Source organism: Sarcophilus harrisii, chromosome 3 (genome assembly GCF_902635505.1).
Source record: "Sarcophilus harrisii chromosome 3, mSarHar1.11, whole genome shotgun sequence".
NCBI lineage: Eukaryota > Metazoa > Chordata > Mammalia > Dasyuromorphia > Dasyuridae > Sarcophilus > Sarcophilus harrisii.
This window is the reverse complement of record NC_045428.1, coordinates 483,132,002-483,152,925: the sequence shown is the minus strand read 5'-3', so window position 1 is coordinate 483,152,925 and position 20,924 is coordinate 483,132,002. Positions and strand designations below refer to the sequence as shown.

The 20,924-nt window shown below is 31.9% G+C and overlaps 1 protein-coding gene across 1 annotated transcript in view; it reads left to right on the top strand.

The window, feature by feature from the left end:
• The window catches only part of CWF19L2 (CWF19 like cell cycle control factor 2), a 114,530-nt gene that overhangs the window by 18,996 nt on the left and 74,610 nt on the right, over positions 1-20,924 (top strand). Inside the window, exons 4-6 of the mRNA XM_031961091.1 lie at positions 3,025-3,138; positions 3,666-3,785; positions 9,622-9,715. Coding sequence (XP_031816951.1) covers positions 3,025-3,138; positions 3,666-3,785; positions 9,622-9,715 — 328 coding nt within the window. The remainder of the gene's footprint in view (positions 1-3,024; positions 3,139-3,665; positions 3,786-9,621; positions 9,716-20,924) is intronic.

Here is a 20,924-nt window from a genome sequence, read left to right as displayed (position 1 = left end):
TAAATTACTGTACCTAGTTGAGTGTGAAAAAAATTTTCCCTCTTTGTACCAAGTTAGATGAGAGTGGGGTTCAAGTGTTGCTGGCTCCCATTTCCTCTTCATTGTAAAAGTTCTTCCTTCAATGCCTCTTTTATGTGAGATAATTTCCCCCATTCTTTCTCTCACTTTCTCCTTTTCCCAGTGTATTCCTCTTTCTCAATCTTTTTTTTTTTCATTTTTTTGAGAGATCATTCCAATATACTTGTTCCTCTGTCTACGTTGTCTCCTTCTAACTGCCTTAATAATGATAAAGATTTTAGGACTTGCATGTATCATCTTTTTATACAGAAATGTAAACAATTTGATTTTTGTTAAATCTCTTATGATTTCTCTTTCAACTTTATACTTTTTTATGTTTGAATGTCAAATTTTCTATTCAACTCTTGTCTTTTTCATCAGCAATGTTTGAAAGTCCTCTATTTCAGTATATGAGTTTTTTCCCCTGAAGGGATTATACTCTGTTTTGCTAGTTTGCTCATTCTTGGTTGTAATTCTTCTGGAATTTCATTCCAAGCCTCATGGAAGCTGCTAAATCTTGTGTGATCCTGACTATAACTCATTGGTATTTGAATGGCCTTTTTCTGACTGCTTGTACTATTCTCTCCTTGATTTGAGATTTCTGGAATTTGGTCATGATATTCCTGGGAGTTTTCATTTTGGGATCTCTTTTAGAAGATGATCTTTCAATTTTTGTTTTATCCTCTGGTTTTAAGATATCAAGGTAGCTTTTTTTTTTTTTTCCTTTTAATTGTACAGTCAAGTGGGAATTGCTTGTTGGCGTTGGTATTTTTGTTACATATTTACTAAGAAGTACTAGGATACTAGGTTTAGGTGAAAATTCTGAGATTTGCCAACCAGTAAAAATTGTTCAGACAGATTGCCACTAATAATTCTGGTAGTTTCTGTTGATTTGATTTTATAATGGGGGAAATTGTCTCCCAATCCTGTGATTTATATCTGAGCTCCTTAAGGCTATAGGAGCAGAAGAACAAATGAAAGTGGAAATCATTTTTTTCCTCTAGAATTTTATTTCTCTTTTCTCTTAAACTTTATATTTGGTCTTGTTGAAAAAAAATTGTCTGGTATGCTGAAACTTTCTATCTTTCATTATTTGAAACATTCTTTCCAAGAATTTGAAAAGTATATAAAAATTGAACCTTTTTCTTGTCTTTTGTCTTCTTAAAAAAAATTCTGTTTTGTGATTAAAACTTGAAATTAGGTTTTCCTTGAAATTAGGTTGAAATTAGGAAATTTAATTTTCCAAATGCCTACTCTATGAAGAAATAATGGTTATTTTATACCTTCTTAATGGTGAGTTTCTAGAACAAGGAGCAATTTCTATGAAAAGTTCTTTAACCAAAAATAAATAAACGTCTTTGGTGATGATTTCTTCAAATATAAGTATAAATAAGGAGAGAGAAAAACTCTTAAGAAAACTAATACCTAAGCCAGAAAGACCTTTATAGGCAAAAATAAGAACAGTCTACATTTCATTGGAAGCAGATGGGGAGTATAGAGAACCCCAGTATAATTTCCATATAAGACATATCTCTTTAGCAGTATATTTGGCTGAGTAGGGTCAAGCCTCTTGATAAGTCATAGCAGTTATCCCCCTTTTAGGGGACAGGAGGGGATTAAACCAAGGGTAAATGAATAAAAGTTGGCTATGGCAAGAAGAAATATAGAGGAGGAGATGATTGGGGATGAAGTCGGAAAAATGTCAGATCAGAAAAATGAAGGAAATGGTAGTTCTTAGTGAATGGCTTCAACTTTTTTGGTGAAATATGGGTTATGGTTCTGAGTCTGAGGGGGATGGGAAAGGAAATGAAGAGAATTTTTGGAAGTCATTGTGATGAATAAGGAATTATTAAAGTAGGAATAGAAGGATTACCTTGTTATGACTCAGTTCAGAGATAACATAAATTTGTGTGAATTTGGTAGGCATAGTTTAATGATTTCCTTCATATAATAAATATGTATTATTTGTAACATATGCAATGCAAATGGATAATAAAATGAGTACAGAATTAAGTTGGAGGTGGAGATCAGGTTGAATTATATTTGGGAAATTGCTAAGCTATTATGATGAGCCCAAATTCCTCCTAGAAAAAAAATCTATTTAATACTAATATTATGTTAAAGATACATGGTAGTAATACATGGAAGACAGCAGTCTTCAAACAATTGAAAAAAATATCACATTGAAGGAGAGGGGTACAACAGACTGCTCATCAGGAGTTTTGAAGAATGAGAATGATTTGGAAAATGTATGACAGAAAAAAAGATTTACTGATTATATATCATAAGAGTTAGATTAAGATATATAGCCTGAATGCTTAACTCTTATTTTTGCAATGTCAAAAGAAAACAAGATTGACAAGAGTCTCACAGTATAGTTAAATATGAATGGATTGTGACCTCTATCCTTGGAAACAATAGCTAAATTGATGATAATAGATCCATTTGAAATTTGTAAAATGTATGAGATTCTTTTCTTTTTGAAGGTAGTAACAATGCTATCATTAGCAAAGCATTTTTGGTATTGGGAATGACATATAGAGCTAGTCACAACTGTTATATCTTATTAAACTTGTCCTTTTCTTAAGTTCCAGTTACATTTGAACATATAGATTCACAATGATTTGTTTTCTGCTTGGTTAGGTAGAATTGGAGCTTTGTCTGAAGTGTCCTTTGTTAAACTGTTAGAATCCTTTTTCATTGCTTTTTCTTACTTTTGTGACATAACTGTCTTAATAAAAGAGCTATAATTTGCTTATTTTGTAGGATTGCAACACAATAATAGGCTTTGCCTCTTTTTAAGTTTGTGTAATTTTTTTTTCCACACATATTTTGTTTAGAAAATGTACTCTCTTGCTGTGATATCTTCCTTTAATGATGAGCTGGTGACCCCACACTCTGAATTTGTAATTTAATATTGAAATATACACATATGAGTATTTTATTTGTTCATTTTGTCACTTTTAGAGTTCTGAAGATGAATGGGTTGAAGCAGTTCCATTACAGGCAACTGCCACAGAAAAAGCCTGGAAAGTGAAGAAGGAAGAATCAAACAAAACAGAAGATTCCCAAATAGGTCAGGTGAGTAGTGTGATTTTCAGTAAAGCATCTGTGTTCTTAAGATAATAACTTGAATTTTAAGTGTAAAATATGATTTAATTTCTCAAGATAAAGATTAATTCTGGAACTTTTGAATAATTATTCAGTATATGGTGGGTTTCTGGTATTTGCTTCTGCTGAAATCTTCCTTATTTGGGGAAGATGTACAGTTGCTATCAAATACTTTGGAAAAGAGGGTACTCTTTAATTTTCTCCCTTGGTTTTCAGATATCTTTTTTGGGAGAAAGAAATAGGACCCTTATTACCTGTATCTGATATTCTCCAATTAGGTAACTGAGAGCTGAAAATTAAGCTCCTGTACTAAATGTAGTGACTCTTTAGTAACCAAACTTGACTTATCTATTTTTTTAAAATTCATTGTTCTAATACTTTTACATGCATGGGAAATAAATTTATGCATAGAGATTAGCAAAAAAGCAGCTAAAAAGTCAATTTGTAGAAATTTAGTTCTAAGCATTTGAATTGAAATGGCTTGCCTTTTTTTATAGAGAGATGAATGGATGACCTTTGATTTTATGTCTATTAAAACTGTATCTTCATCATCACTCAAAGCTGAAAAACAGATTGCAAAGAAAACAGAGCAAGAAAAAGCCCAAGCGATTGAGCAGGTAATGGGGACATTGGAATTATTCTTTAATCTTTTTTTTTTTTTCTCTTTTAAAAACTTCCTTATTCTGAACTTAATGAGCATAAACATGGAATTTCAGTATGTAAACAATGGACAAGAGAATTTTATATGAAATTATGAACTCTTTGAAGTTTTTAAAAGTATATATCAAATTTATGATGATAGTAATGAAACTGGGTTGGTTTATATGTTTTCTAAACTTCCTTCTGTTCCCTTCTCTGTATATTTAATGTTTCAATGATGCTATTTTCTTTCTTTTTTTTTCTTTCTTTCTTTCTTTCTTTCTTTCTTTCTTTCTTTCTTTCTTTCTTTCTTTCTTTCTTTCTTTCTAATCCCTCTCCACCAACTTCATACCTTTTCCCTACCTAAAGCCCTCATTTGTGGCACATAAATATTATTGCAAAAAAACCAGATTAATCATTGACTGAATCTGAAAGGGTAGTTTCATTATTCATCTTTAGTACAATACCTTTCTGCCAGTAGATTAATCTATATTTAAGTTTGCAATTGTAGATAGAAATAGTTCTAAAAATCAGCTTACTTTTGAGATTCCTTAATTCCAAAAAACTGTTGTGCACAAATCCGTAAAATAAATTTAATTTTAACAAATTTAATTTTTATTGATAATTATAATTCATTATTTTTCTAAAATAAAACATTAGGAAGTTAGGTTGCTTTGATAAGTCTATGGTATCTCATTTCCTGAATACTTATGAGATTAAAAAAGATTATTGTGTTAAGAATGTATTTTTATTTTATAATGTAACTATTTTCTAGAGCTAGAATTCCATAGATTTTAGGTTGTCTGTGAACTTAGATGAATAAAATGAGATCTTTATTTCATTATAATTTCATTTGCAGCTCTATGTATTTTATGCTTTTTAAAGCATTCTGAGATGAGGTCCAAAAGCTTCACCAGACTTTCAAAGGGTTCTATAACATACACAAAAAATTAAAAGTTTCCTTTCTAGAGTTATCTTTAACGGAAAATTAAAAATAGAATATATTTCAACTTGAAGAAAAATGGCTAAGTTAAGCATAGTTCAAATGAATTCAAGGAAAAGCAACATTTTGTTATACCCATTGTTTTGAATAGAGCAAAATAGAGGAATTTGGGAATAAAATAATTTTAAGTATTCTTCAACATTTTATAGTTCATTTATATTCAACAATTTACTAAATTTTTATAATATGTGTGTTATAGGCACAATAAGACAAAAAGCAATTCTTACCCTTAAGGAACTTACATTCTATTCAAGTTTATATAATATATGTGTGTGTGTGTGTGTGTGTGTGTGTGTGTGTGTGTGGAGAGAGAGAGAGAGAGAGAGAGAGAGACACACACACACAGACAAGCAGCTAATGGGAGAGTTTGAAATTATGAGCATAAATAATTAGGGATTTGTAAGCGAATGACAGCTTCCTAATTTAGTTGGTGTTTATTATTTTTTGGTTATTGTTGTTTACAATCAGCCATTTCGAAAAAGCACCATCTTCTTTCTTTGAATTTTTTCTTCTCTTCTTTCATTGTTTCTAATATGCAAATTGTCATCCCTGTGGTCTCTTACTATCCTTTGTTTTCCTCCATGTTCTCAACCTTCTTTCTAGTCTTGTTGGATATAATAGATCTTTTTCCTTGCCAAGACTTTTTTTCTTCTGTCTTTGATTCTGTTTCCACTTAACTCTTCTGGGATCTTGTTTCAGTAATTTTTTTTGTCATTTTTGCTCCCCTTCAGTTTTTCATTCCTTTGACTTTGCGGTAAGCATGCTCAGGCTTTCCCTTGTGTGGAAATAACATTGGTTTTGTAGTCAGAAATTTAGATTCAAATCCTGGGCAAGTCACTTAACTTCTCTGGGTCTAGTTTTTTCATCTTTGAAATGAAGAAAATTTTAATTTCTTCAGAAACTTATTTCATACCGTGCTATCTAGTATTTTCTATCATGCTTTTGTTATTTCTTATTATTCATGTCATGCATTCATCATCATCATAAAGTAATACCAGTAGGATGTTCATGTTAAAAAAAGAGGACTTTGTTTCCATGTGAAGCTTGGGGTTATTTAGGAGATTTTCAATTTCCTAAAGGCAATTTACCCCTCCCCCCATTCTCATTTAATTGTAGGGCTAACTCATCTCCCATCTATTCTCTGTCTCAGATATATATATATATATATATATATATATATATATATATATGTGTGTGTGTGTGTGTGTGTGTATATATATACATATATATATATATATATATATATATATATCATCAATAATTTCTAATATTTTCCATTCAGATAAATGCCATAATATAGGTAGTGGATATTTTTAGTTCACCAGGTCTTTCCTGTGTGAATTAACATCTTAGGAATTTTAGATTTCTACTAGGAGGTTCTGTAGTAGTCTAGCAATTGATGTGATCAACATGACATGGTTTAAATATAGTTAGCAGGTATTTATTAAGCACCCTAATTATGTGTCAAGCATTGTATAAGTGCTAAAAATACAGACAAAATCAGTCTCTGACTTCAAGGAACTGATTTCCCAAAAGAGGAGAGAACTTGCAAACAACTAATACAAACAATATCCTAATACAAATAAATATCCTTTATACAGGATAAATTGGAGATATTCTTGGATAGTAGTAAGGGCTACCAACAAACCTTTCTTACAGAAATTGGATTTTTGCTAATACTTAAAGAAGCCAAAGAAGCCAGGAGGCAGAGTTAAGGAGGGAGAGAATTTCTGGCTTGAAGGTTAGCTGGTGAAAAATAAGGAGTCAGTATATAGAGAGTAATGTATCAGGAAAAGCATTGAAGCTGGATTGTAAAGTACATGGAAATGAGTGAAGTGTAAGGAAACTGGAAAGGTTAAGGGGCCAGAGGATTTCATTCACAAACAAGAGCATCTGGAAAATCACAGAAAAACTTTTTTAGCTTGAATTCTGACCTGGATTTAATTCTAGGAAGATGGCAGAGTAGATCAGTAAATTTCAAACTCTCCACGTTTCCCCTACAAACAAAACAAATTTGCATCCAAAGATGAACATAGATTGATGAAAAATCAAGAAGACTTGGACAGAACAGGGGTTCTCCAGGTACAACACAGGGATTAATCTGTGTGAAGTGCAAACACCTCCAGCCCAGCTCCATGGAAACAACAAATGGGGAACCCTGGGGTTATCCGGGTTTGTCTGGAACCTCAGCAGGAGCCAAGGAAACTATCTCCTCTTGGACTGTGTATGGAATTGGAGGTCTGAGTCTGGGATGACTGAGATAACCTTGACTGATGAGGAACACCAAGCCCAACTGTGCTGCAGAGACAAGGTCCTGTATGAGAAAGAACCAGCATACTTAATGAATGTAAAAGCAATGGGGCAGGAACATTGCTGACTGTGGGCACTTGCAGGAAGGGAGAGCTCTTGTTTGGGATCCAAGGTCAGAGGGAATAGCTGAAGTGAAGCTAGAGGCATCATTCCCCTAGAGATGCTTACATTAATACTTCGCTTTAAAAAAAAAAAAAGAACTGGCAAAGAAGAAAAAAGACAACCATAGAAACTTACTATGGGAAAGAGAAGATCAGGGTTCATCCTCAGAAGAAGACACTGAAGTAACAAAAAGCTTCTTCTACTCCAAAGAGTAACATTAAATGGTTCCCTGTCCATTTTATGACAGGGAGAATTTATGAAAGCACTCAAAAAAGAATTTAAAAATCAAACAAGAAACATTGAAGAAAAACTAAAAAACTAAAAAAAAAAAAAAAAAGAAACCAAGAAAAAACAAGATTATGAAAAAAAGTTAGTCAACTAGAAAAGAAAATGCAGTCTCAAAGATGCAAATAACTTTGTGAAAATTAGGAGCCAGTAAAGCTATACAAAGAGATCAAGAAATGACAAAACAGAATATAAAGAATGAAAATATAGAGATATAATTACAAGAAGTAATCCCAAGAAAATTATTCTGGAATTAGAGGTTACTGAACATGTGAGGAAAATAGAAAAAGAAAAAAATCTACCCATCACCCCCTCAAAGAAATCCTTTGTGGAAAACACAAAGGAATATTAATTTTGAACCCCACAGATCAAAGAGAAAATCTTTCAAAAAACAAGAAAAAAAATTCAAATACGCTAGAGCTACAGTTAAAATTGTACAGAACTCATCAGGAGCCACAATAAAAGACCATAGGCCTGGAATCCTATACCAGCAATCAAAAGAACTTGTCTCGTATATTGTAAAGAGGATTTTTGTTAAGTTTTTACTTGTACTAAATAAATAGCTTCTAGTATCTCTTCTGACTGAATCCATGTAATTCTTTCTCACTATCAAGAGTTCTTACTATGCTCTGTGTTCTAAATTCTTTTGACAGTCTGGTAAAGCATTTAGATTTCTCAGAACAATAGGTGCTTAAATTAATAATTGAAGGAAACACTAAAATTTCAGTTAGAGGTTATTGAAAATAAAATTGTAATTTTTTTTTCTCATTACAGTTCATAGAACCCTCTGAAATTTATCCATACTATTTTTCCATTCTCAGATTATGAACCCCTGTTCTTGAAATTTTTGTTTAAATCCATATAGCTATTGAAGTAGAACTTTATTTATATCTCACTGATGCTTTAATGCTGATTTAAAATGCATTAGTGTTTCTTTTCATATAAAACATAAGTTATTTAGCTCTTCTCAGCAATACAGTGTACCAAAACAATTCCAATAGACTTTAGATGGAAGATACCATCCATATTCAGGGAGAGAATTATGAAAACTAAATGTGGATTGAAGTATATTATTTTCACCTTTTTTGTTGTTTTGTTGTTGTTTTTTGGTAATTTTTCCCTTTTGTTATGATTTTTCTTTCCCAATATGTCTCATATGGAAAATGTTAAAAATTACTTATATATGTATAACCTATATCAGTTTGCATGCTGTCTTAGGGAGGGAGGAGATAAAAAATGGAGGGAGGAAAAATAATTGGAACTCAAAATTTTATACAAATGAATATTGAAAACCCTTTTTACTTGTTTTGGAAAAATATACTATTAAAATAAAAAAATTTTAAAGTGACTAAAATAAGTCATTCTGTCAAAGAAAACATTTAATATTTTGTTACATGGAAAGCAATAAAATCATTACAGTATATTATCAATCTTTAGTATATATTTACTAAGAAAACAGAATTATAAAGCTGAAAAAACCTGCAAGATTTTCTAATCTAATTGAGTTTTTAAGGCATAGAGTAGTTAAGGGACAGCTAGATGGTACAGTGGGATAGAGTGCTAGGCCTAGAGTCTGGCCAACCTGAGTTTAAATCTGGCCCCAAATACTTATTAACTTTGTGGCTCTGGATAAGTCACTTAACTCTTATCTTGGTTTCCTTATCTGTAAAATGAATTGGAGAAGGAAATGGCAAAACATTCCTGTAGCATTGCTAGAAAAACCCTAAAAGGAGCCATGAAGAGTTTGATACAGCTGAAATGACTGAACAGAAGTTAAATGATTTTCCCAAGCTCCTTATTTTTGTAGTGACTAGAACTCAAATTAAAATGAGTATGTAATTATTCTTCATAAAAGTAATTCTGTGTGTAAGTGACAGACTTTTGTAGAAAGGAAATTTATGCCAACTGCTTAATATTTTTTAGAATTGTTAGTGTTTTGAAAGGCATCCTTATTTAAATATAACTTTCTGAAAAGGGAAACAAATCTGCACACACACCCCTAAATAACAATTTGTATCATAATTAGTATAGTCATAATGTATCAGGTATTTATAACACAAAAACAGTCTGTGCACTTTTTGTATTCTGACTCTTGAAAATGTTGTGTATTGTAGTCTAGACTTTCTGAAAGAGAGCTGAATCCTTATTGGAAAGATGGTGGAACAGGCCTACCACCAGAAGATATTAATCCATCACCAGTTGCTAAAGGTAAAAAAGTAAATCTCTTTTAGGTTCCTTTTTATTCCTCTCAGAATAACTTGGTTTTGTTTTTAAAAACAGTAGATAACATTATGAAGTTTAGATAGAGTAAAAGCCCCAATTTAAGATTTGGGAAATTAACATTTCAAGTTTTTCTACTGACTGTGTGAACATTATTGCTCTTGTAACCTGTGCCACATTCTGAATTAGCGTCATTTATTTTTCCATTTTCAAATCAATTCAGCAAACATTAAGTGACTGTTGTGTTTAGAATTCTGTACTAATGTTCTAGGTTTTACTGAGTTTAGAAAAGATAGGGTCCCTGATCTTATGGAACTTATGATTTGGTAAGGATTTAATTGCTCCCCTATGGTTTAATTATCATATATTCCAGGTACCTGTTTTCACTTAGTACAGAGTCAGAATTTGGAAAAAAGGGAGTCATTTCTCTTCTGCTTCTTTCACTTGCTTTCTCCAAAACCCACAACAAAAAAACCCAAACACTTCCCTTTATTAAGGGGAAGTTCAACATTGCCAGGTATAGCTTTTCAGGTCCAGGTGTACAAGGTCATGCTGAGGTCAAAGACAACAATAGTCCCATGAGAATAAAAAAATAAAAAGAATCCTTCAGGTCTTTCTGACCTGATTTGTGTAAGATTTGCCAAATAATTTATCCATAGTTCATTCAGCCTATCCATAGTCTAGATGACTACAGCTATGAGACATAATGGGCCCTTAGCCCCTTGGATTTCAGGTGCTAGCAGAATGAGTAACAGATCTATTTGGATCATCCCCCAACCTCCCCTTCCCAGACTAATCTCACTCTTGAGCATCATTTCCTCATTACCAAATGCGTACTTGATTTTTATACTAGTTGTCTCATAGGCATCTCAGACTGAACATATTTAAAACAGAATTGATTTTCTTTTTATCCAAACCCATCTGTCTTCTAAATTTCTCTTATTTCTCTTGAGGACATCTTTCCCAGTCACTCATGTTTACAAACTTGGTCTTATACTCTTCTGTTTAGCCCTCATATGTAATTAGTTGCCAGATATTACTTTTTGTTTTCACAATATCTCTTGTCTCTATCCCTTTCTAACTATTCACATTGCCACCACCTAAAATATTGCAGTGATCTCATTCTATGCATTGTCTCTCCCAACACTAATCCTCCACAATTTGCATAAGTGATTTTACTAAATCCAGGTCTGACTGTCACTTCATTTCGTAGTAAACTCCAGTAAATCCCTGTTGCCCCTGGGATAAAATATCAACTCAATTTGGCTTTAAAGACATTTATAATCTGGCTTCACTTTAACTTTTCAGCTTCCTTATGCAGTACAGCATTTCTGGCACTTTACAGAACAGCCACTTGGGCTTCATTGATATTTTTCATGAGCAACACTCTCTCCTCACTCTGGGACTTAGTAATAACTGTCCCTCATTCCTGGTATGCACTCCTTCATTACCTTGTAAGACTACTCAAATATTCTTTTTACATGAAGCTGGGTCTGCTATTCCTTAGAACTACTAGTCTTCTCTTTCCCTAAACTACTTTATTCTGTTTATCTTTATATATATACATGACTTCTCTGATAAATAAGCTTGAGAACAAGGACTGCTTCATTTTTGTTTTTTTGTTTTTTTACCCCCTGTCATTTAACACAGCTTTAGGCATATAGTAAATGTAATAAATGCTTTTTCCTTAATTGATGTTGAAGAATACATATATAGCCGTTATATACAATAATACATGAAAAATACATAAGTTGAAGAATAGTAAGAGGGATCATAGATCTAAATATGGGGGATAGGCAGTCAGGGAAGCCTCTAAGTAGAAGTTGATATCAAATAAGAGCTTATCAGATTGCTTGTTGCCTTTGAGAGGGGAAAGGCAGAGGAGAGAGGGAGAAAAAAAAATTGGAACACAGAATCTTATAAAAATAAATGTTGAAAGCTCTCTTTACATTTATTTGGAAAAATAATATACTATTGAGAAAAAATTTTTTAACAAAAAATAAAGGATTAAGAACATCAGTGCATAAAGAAAATTATATCATTATGAAGAATTGGTTGAAAAAGGAAGAGAGTGGATGTAGGAAGATGGTAATACTGACTTGAATATAAGGATGATGGCAGTGGGAATAGAAGAGGGAAAGAGAGTAGTTCTAGAAGATATAGTAAATTTATTGTCATATTTAGAATTTATATATGTTTTTATTTGGACCATCTATGAATTACTAGTAGTAACACCTTGTGTTTATATTTATGATAAATAGCAAAAACATTGAAAAATTATATTCTTTTTGGAGCATTCTATAAACTGTTACTAAGATAATTTTTTTTATTATTAGTATGCTAGCTAATGCTTATTTTTATGCATTTAAAGTCTCTACAGATTTATTATTTATCAAAGCTATTGGTTCCTTTACCCTTAACTCTACCCTACTTTTATATCTTCATGTTATGCATTTTTTACATATCTATATTGTGTGTGATATTTTCTCTGTAAAAATGCAAGTTCTTTGGGAGCAGGGACTGTATTTTTGTTGTCTTTTGTATCTGTAACACAAATTATAGTGCCCCAAAGCATTTAATATATAATTATTGGTTGATTTCATGTTTTGAATCAGATGAAGAGGAAGCTTATAAATATATTACCTTTTTGAATGCTTCAATTTTATAACAAAAATTACAGTTTTAAAATATCTGAGGAAGTATATTTGTTAAGTTTTCTGTTATTTGCATTCTCATTTTTATTTTAGTTAAGAGAATTTGATGTTTAGCATATATTGTACCTATATTTATAGGTTTCACTGTTATAAATTAAAACTTTTCAATTATAATAATATTATTATTGAATTAACATTTATAGATTTTACCCATTTTTATCCATAGTGCCTTACATCATATTAGGAGATGCATGGTAAATTAGAAGTTAATATTTGTAATCATGACATGATATGAATCTACAAGGGCAGTGGGAGAAATGTTCTTTTCTGGAGTTTCTGAATAAAATACTATTTCTTTAAAAAATAGAAAAGGTATAAGTAAAAGTGAGAGACACTAAAGCCTCATTATTTTTGTCCAAATTTGTTAACTGGAACCTTTTGCAAGACAAAACTCTTCTTTTGGAATTTGAAATAATTTATTTGATTATTAGTTTTGATGAAGGTCATAGATGAGAGTTCATATTTCTGTTTTAATTCTTTTCAGTCTTCATTATGGGAGTACTTTTCACCTGTGTGAAACATGATTTGAACTGAGGATAGTAGACCTCTGTAGAGGCAAGGTAGTTCAGATGATAGATTGTTGAACCTGTATCAGGAAGCTCTGAGTTCAAATATGATTATTGATATTTAGTAAATGTATGACCTTGAGCAAGTCATTTGACATCTGTTTACCCCATTTCTCCTATTGTAAAATGAGAATAATAATAGCACCTCCCTTTCAAGGTTATTGTGAGAATCAAATGAGATAAAATGTGTAGCACTTAACACAATATTTGGCATATTTTGTTATTGTTGTTCAATCGGATTAGTTGTGTCCAACTCTTCATGACCCCATTTGTGGTTTTCTTGGCAAAGACACTGAAGTAGTTTGTCATTTCCTTCTGTAGCTCATTTTACAGATGAGAAAACTGAGACAGACAGACTTGTCCAATGTCACATAGCTAGAAATATCTGAGGCTACATTTGAAATCGGGTCTTCCTGAATTTAATCTTTGGTGAAGTCTTATCCATTGAGCCATTTAGCTGCTCCACTTTCTCCTCATCATCAGTTATCATTATCACAAGGACCTTGAATGGAAATCTTATTTTCTTGTAACTTGCTTTTTCTTGAAAAAAAAAAAATTAAACAAGTTATATTTGGAAAGCATGAGGCTTCTGTTTTAAAGCAACTATATTTCCCACTTATTCCATTATTTTATGACATAATTTTATTGATAATTTTTGTTTTTACCTTACATATTTCCTAGTCTTTCTCTGTTATTTTTGAGAGAATTAAAAAAAAAATAGATCAGTGAGACTAATCAGAAACATCTAAAAAGTCTATTATTATATGCAGTGTTCTTCATTTATAGTAGTCTCCCATTTTCTGCAAAGAAGAGGGGAGATGTCTTTTCATATCTTTTCTTTGGGGTCAAGTAGGTTATGATCATTTTGTAGCATTCAGTTTTGATTTTATTGTTCTTTTCCTTTACATTGTTATAATCATTGTATATATTTCTTCCCCTCTTCTAGCCATAGTTTTTCAGTTTGCATTAGCTCATACTAAAGTTTTGTAATGCTGTTCCATATCAATAATTTGTTAGTAGCACAATAACATTATATTGCATTCATTCATAACAAGTTGATTTTTATCCCCAATTCTTGCTTCCATGAAAATTTTCAAATAAGCTAACTACTAAAACAAAACAAAACAAAACAAACCAACCCTCAATTTTGTTTTATGTTCCAGATTTTCTCCCTTTCAAATTGCTTTCCAGAAGGTTCATAGTTCTACCAGTTCTCTTAGCTAAGCTGATGGCCGTAAAGTATACCTCAGAATTACTTCAGAATTGTTTAAATGTGTCTTTATCTTATTATTAATAATTTAGAACATTTTGTCCTAATAGCTGGGGTCTTTGGGTTTATTAAAAAACAAAATAACAACTTTGTTACTGTGCTTGCTTCAATTATATTGTGTGCTTAATCTCTTTCATTGCTCAACATTTATTTATCTAGTATCAAATTGTTTTGGTGATTACAGCTTTATAGCATAGTTTGAGATTGCTAGATATAACTTCTTTTCCTAATTTTTTCATTGATTTTTCCCCATTTTCTTGACCTTTTGGAGAAAAGCTGATGATACAATGAATAGAATGCCAGATCTGGAGTCAGGAAGACCTGAATTAAAACATGGCTTCAGATATTAAATAAGCTGTGTGACATTGAGCAAGTTATTTTGTATCTGTTTATTTAAGTTTCCTCATTTGTAAAGCAAGGATATAATAGCACCTATATGCCAGAATTGTTGTGAGGATCAAATTTTCACAGTGCCTTGCACATAGTAAACAATATATCAGGGATCCTCAAACTACGGTCCGCGGGCCAGATGCGGCAGCTGAGGATGATTAACCCCCTCACCCAGGGCTATGAAGTTTCTTTATTTAAAGGCCCACAAAACAAAGTTTTTGTTTTAACTATAGACCGGCTCTCCAACAATCTGAGGGACAGTGAACTGGCCCCCTATTTAAAAAGTTTGAGGACCCCTGCACTATATTAATGTTAGCTATTAATGTAATTATTAGCTTTAGATAAATTTTTCAAATTTTTTTCTAGTTCTCTGGAGTTATTCTTTGGAATTTTGATTTATACACCATTGAATACATTAATTTAGGTAATATTGTTAGTAATACTTTATCATATTGGCTTGGCCTATCCATGAACAATTGATATTTCTCCACTTAACTAAATAAAAATATATAATTGTCTTTGTATGTTTTGCAACTGTGTTCATATAATTTTTCTATATATCTTGGTGAGCATAGGCTCCCAATCATTTTATGCAGACTGTAATTGTTTTAATTAGAATTTTTCTCTCCTTGCTAGTTGTTGATAATTTACAGGTGTAATTATTAGTTAATTTTTTCAGCTTTACCCTTAAATCTTATTTTGCATTTCTGTCTGTCTGTCTATCTATCTATCCTTGATAAATGCGATGCGATAGATCATCCTTGATGATGCGATATAACACCTAGAGTCTATAAAAAAACCAGACGTAGATAGGGAATTAATGGTGAAATCTGTCAATCCTTTATGACATTATATTTATAAGAGGAGAAAATAAACTATTCCACCAAATTTAAAAAAAGCAACAAAAACTTAGTTTTACCAATTTTGTATACTTTCTAGATTTGTTGTAGAAGAAGTGTGCTAGACAAACCAGAAAAAAAAAAAAAATGGTTCCTTTCATGCTATCATCTTGATCCTGCTTCTGTATACTGTGGTTTAGAAAAACACAGTGAGAACCTGTTTGAAGTTAAATAGTATATTGAGTTGTTACACTGTATTGATGTATTGTGTTCTGTAGTTCTTTGATTTTGTTGGTTTGAGTATTGTTTGCATTGATGGTCTTCTTGTTGCGGCTAAAAATTCATCAAACTGTGAACAATCATTTGTTAAGCCTTTTGGATCTCAAAAAACAGAAATTTCCTTAGTATATACATTTTGGTAGGTACTTGTATATTGCTAGGATGGCCTTCAAATCCAGGGTTAACAATTCTTGGATATTCATGAATTCATGCAGGAGTCTATGTAATAAAAATGGTAAGAAGAGGTGGTAGGTGGTAAATAATAGTAAAAATTCAGTCAGTCATAAATATAATGTAAACTTTTGTGAAAAGTATATAGACTTTCTTTATGCAGATACAATATTGATTAATCTACAAGATTAAAGAAAAATAGGAACAAAGGCTGGAAATACAAATATATCATAGTACTTAATATTGTAGCAATAGATTCAAAATTTATGAGTTATATAATGACTTTAAAAATGTTCAAAAACAATTTTTCTTGTTAAATTTTCCTTTAATTTAGGATATGTGTGCCAATTTAATTCTGTTAAACTCAATTAAGCAAACACTTATTAATTGACTGTGACAATAGTTGCGTTTATGTAATGCTTTAAAGTTTGCGAAGTGATTTAGATAGATTATTTTATTTGATCCTCACAACAACCTTTCAGAGAAGGTTCTGTTACTATCTTATAAATTTATTGTTCAGGAAACATTAAGAGAGATTAAATGGCTTTCATAGGGTCATGTAGCTTGTAATGTAGGAGATAGGATTTGAAATCAGGTCTTCCTAATTCCTAAGTCCTATACTCCATTCACCATGCCACCTAAATATCTCCAACATGCAGATCACAGGCAAAGCCTTATATTGGATTCTGTTGATACCAATTCAAAAATGAAAGTTCTTCCCCTTATTCTAGTAGAATACAATAGATCCACAAGAAGTACAAAGTAAAAGAAGTAATTATAAGAGTTTGACAAGAGTCAAAACTGAGGTGATTAAGAAATGAAGTAGCATCTTATTTGTTTTCAAGGAAATTTGGTATGCTGTGAGATAAGAGTGAGGAAAAACTTCATTCCAGTAATGGGGAACAGCTTGTGGAAAACATGGAGTCAGGAGTTAAAATGATGTGTCTGTTGAATGGATAATAGATCTGTTTGACTGGATTATAGAGTGTGAAGGGGAAGAGTAGGATAAAAACAAAGTTATATGGAAGCTCTATTGTAAATTCTTCTACTCTAAGTGATAAATGGAGATTTTATATCTTATCCTACAGCCAAGAGAATGTAATTAATGCTTTTGAGTAGGGGAGTTCATGGTCAGATATATTTTAGGACCATCACTTTGGCAAGTGTGTGGAGTATGATTAAAGAAAAGGAAAGACTGGAAGTATAGAGACTGATTAAGAAGATATTGCACTTAATGATCTAGAAAAAATAACAACAAAATTCATATGGAATAATAAAAGGTCAAGAATCTCAAAAGAATTAATGAAAAAAAAAATCAAATGAAGGTGGCATAGCTGTACCTGATCTAAAACTATATTATAAAGCAGCAGTCACCAAAACCATTTGGTATTGGCTAAGAAATAGATTAATTGATCAGTGGAACAGGTTAGGTTTACAAGACAGAATAGTCAACTATAGCAATATAGTGTTTGACAAACCCAAAGATCCTAACTTTTGGGATAAGAATTCATTATTTGACAAAAACTGCGGGGATAACTGGAAATTAGTATGGCAGAAATTAGGCATGGACCCACACTTAACACCATATACCAAGATAAGATCAAAATGAGTCCATGATTTAGACATAAAGAACGAGATTATAAACAAATTGGAGGAACATAGGATAGTTTCTCTCTCAGACTTGTGGAAGAGGAAGAAATTTGTGACTAAAGACGAACTAGAGACCATTATTGATCACAAAATAGAAAATTTTGATTACATCAAATTAAAAAGCTTCTGTACAAACAAAACTAATGTAAACAAGATTAGAAGGGAAGCAACAAACTGGGAAAACATCTTCACAGTTAAAGGTTCTGATAAAGGCCTCATTTCCAAAATATATAGAGAACTGACTCTAATTTATAAGAAACCAAGCCATTCTCCAATTGATAAATGGTCAAAGGATATGAACAGACAATTTTCAGATGATGTAATTGAAATCATTACCACTCATATGAAAGAGTGTTCCAAATCATTATTAATCAGAGAAATGCAAATTAAGACAACTCTGAGATACCACTACACACCTGTCAGATTGGCTAAGATGACAGGAAAAAATAATGATTGTTGGAGGGGATGTGGGAAAACTGGGACACAGTGGAGCTGTGAATGAATCCAACCATTCTGGAGAGCAATCTGGAATTATGCCCAAAAAGTTATCAAACTGTGCATACCCTTTGATCCAGCAGTGTTTCTACTGGGCTTATACCCCAAGGAGATACTAAAGAAGGGAAAGGGACCAGTATGTGCCAAAATGTTTGTGGCAGCCCTGTTTGTAGTGGCTAGAAGCTGGAAACTGAGTGGATGCCCATCAATTGGAGAATGGTTGGGTAAATTGTGGTATATGAATGTTATGGAATATTATTGTTATGTAAGAAATTGACCAGCAAGATGAATACAGAGAAGCTTGGAGAGAATTACATGAACTGATGGTAAGTGAAATGAGCAGAACCAAGAGATCATTATATAAACAGCGATATTGTATGAAGATGTAATCTGATGGAAGTGGATTTCTTTGACAAAGAGACCCAATTCAGTTTCAATTGATCAATGATGGACAGAAGCAGCTACACCCAAAGAAAAAACACTGGGAAATGAATGTAAACTGTTGGCATTTTTGTTTTTCTTCCCGGGTTATTTCTACCTTCTGAATCCAATTCTCCCTGTGCAACAAGAAAACTGTTTGGATCTGCACACATACATTGTATCTAGGACATATTCAACATATATAGGACTGCTTGCCATCTAGGGGAGGGGGTGGAGGGTGGAAGGGAAAAATCGGGACAGAAGTGAGTGCAAGGGATAATGTTGTAAAAAAATTACCCTGGCATGGATTCTGTCAATAAAAAGCTACTATTAAAAAAAAAAAAAAAAGAAGAAGAAGAAGAAGATATTGCAGTATTCCAGGCAAAAGGTGATAAAAGTGTTGAATTATGTTAGAGTCTGTATAGAGAAGTGCAAAACATGTTGTAAAGGTAGAATTATTAAAACCTGGTAATTGATTAGATGTGGGGATCAGGGAATGGGAAGTCAAACATGTCATTAATGTTTTTTGAACCTGCAGAACTGAAGGTTCTTCAGTGGAACCCAAAGCCCAATAGAAATGGGCTTTATTTTTGGTGTAATGGTTGTGGTATGAGATTTATTTTTTATTTTTTGGGGGATATGCTGAGTTTGAAGTGCTGATGGGGCATACAGGTGTAGGTAGATTGGAGACAGTTGGTAATAAGGGACTGGAATTAGAGAGGGGGAAGACATCATATTCATAGAGATAATAAATTTGATCTTTTAGTTATTTGAAAGATAATTAAATGTATGTGTAAACAATTATTTGGAAAGATTTAGGAAATTAATCCTTAACTACACAGCATTATTTCTTGTACTACATATAAAATTAGTTTTTTTGTATCACAGTTTAGTAATTCTTTGAAATCCTAATAAAAATAATACCTAATTTTCTTCCATTCTCTTTGTAAAAATTTTTATTACATTGTAGTTGGTGGAGAATGCTGTTGATAAATCATCTTGACCCATTAATATTTCTTTTGCTTTTTTTGTAGTGTGATTTCTTTCTCTTCATTATTAAATAATTTTTAGTATACTGGCAATAACTGCTAAGAATCACTTTGTTTCCCCACCCCATTTCCCTTGTTTACTCTCTTCTAATATTAAAGAATTAAAGGTAAATTTTGATAATCTTACTTACAAACATATAATTACTATTATTTCTAATTATGGGATGAACACACTATTTGAGAATAAAGTATATAATCATTAAGTTATATAATTAACATATAAAAAATAGAATTGCTTTTATGGTGATGGAATTGGTTTGAAAATGTTTATTAGTAATGGATTTGCATGATTATTAGGAAAAATATCTAGCATTTATATAGTGCCTTAAGGTTTGCAAATCGCTTTACATATTAAGTGATTTGATGATTGTTTATTTTCCATATAGGCAAAATTTTTTAAAGTAATAGTTTTTTACTTACAGTCTATAATTTGTATCTGTATATTGGTTACTGATATGTTTTTTAAATCTATTCCAGTGTCTCCTCATGACCCTGAGTTTTCTAGGGCTATGTCAGTGGAACACATACTCTTACAGGATTTATGGATCTGATGATGGAAATGTGTATCATAGAAATTTATTGCTGAAGTTGGAGACTTAATTGTTGGATTTGTTTTCTTCTTTTTGCTATAATAATTCATGAAAACTGTCTAAAAATGTGGAGGGAGTTTATTTATCAGCAGTTTGGCTCCCTTTCCCTCTGTTTTCTGGTGAGAACCTTATTCTTTGTTTCACTGAAAAAAACAAAACAAAACACCACCACCACCTATTTCCCTTCCTCCTTATCTTGCAGCACTTAAGTGTCCTCAAATCTTGATTTCTCTTTTAAATACTCACAAAGAAGAAGTATTCCTTCTTGTGAAGGCAAATCACTTTATGTGCCCAAGTGATCCCATTCTTTCTTTTCTTCTCTGGCAGATTATTATCTTTGTTATCCCCTTCTTCTCATACCTTTACTTATCTTCTATCTTTCTATGTCTATTCACTGCTTCCTTGCTATCTATAAATGTGCTCATGTTTACACCATCCTCACAATATCCTCTCTTAATCTATCAATTCCCCAAAATTCTTTTTCTTTAATGACTAAACTTCTTGAGAAGGCTAAGTACAATAATTACCTCTACTTTTCTTCTCTTTTCCTTTCTTAACTCTTTAGAGTCTGACTTTTGACTTCATTATTCAATTGAAACTGCTCTCTCCATTTACCAGTGATCTTTTAATTGCCAAATTTAGTGGTCTTTTCTTAATCCTAATCCTTCTTCACCTGTATGCAGACTTTTTTTTTTGGTTTTGTTGATCATCTTCTTCTCTTTGTTACTCTCTTCTATATTCTGAGATATAACTCTATTTTACTT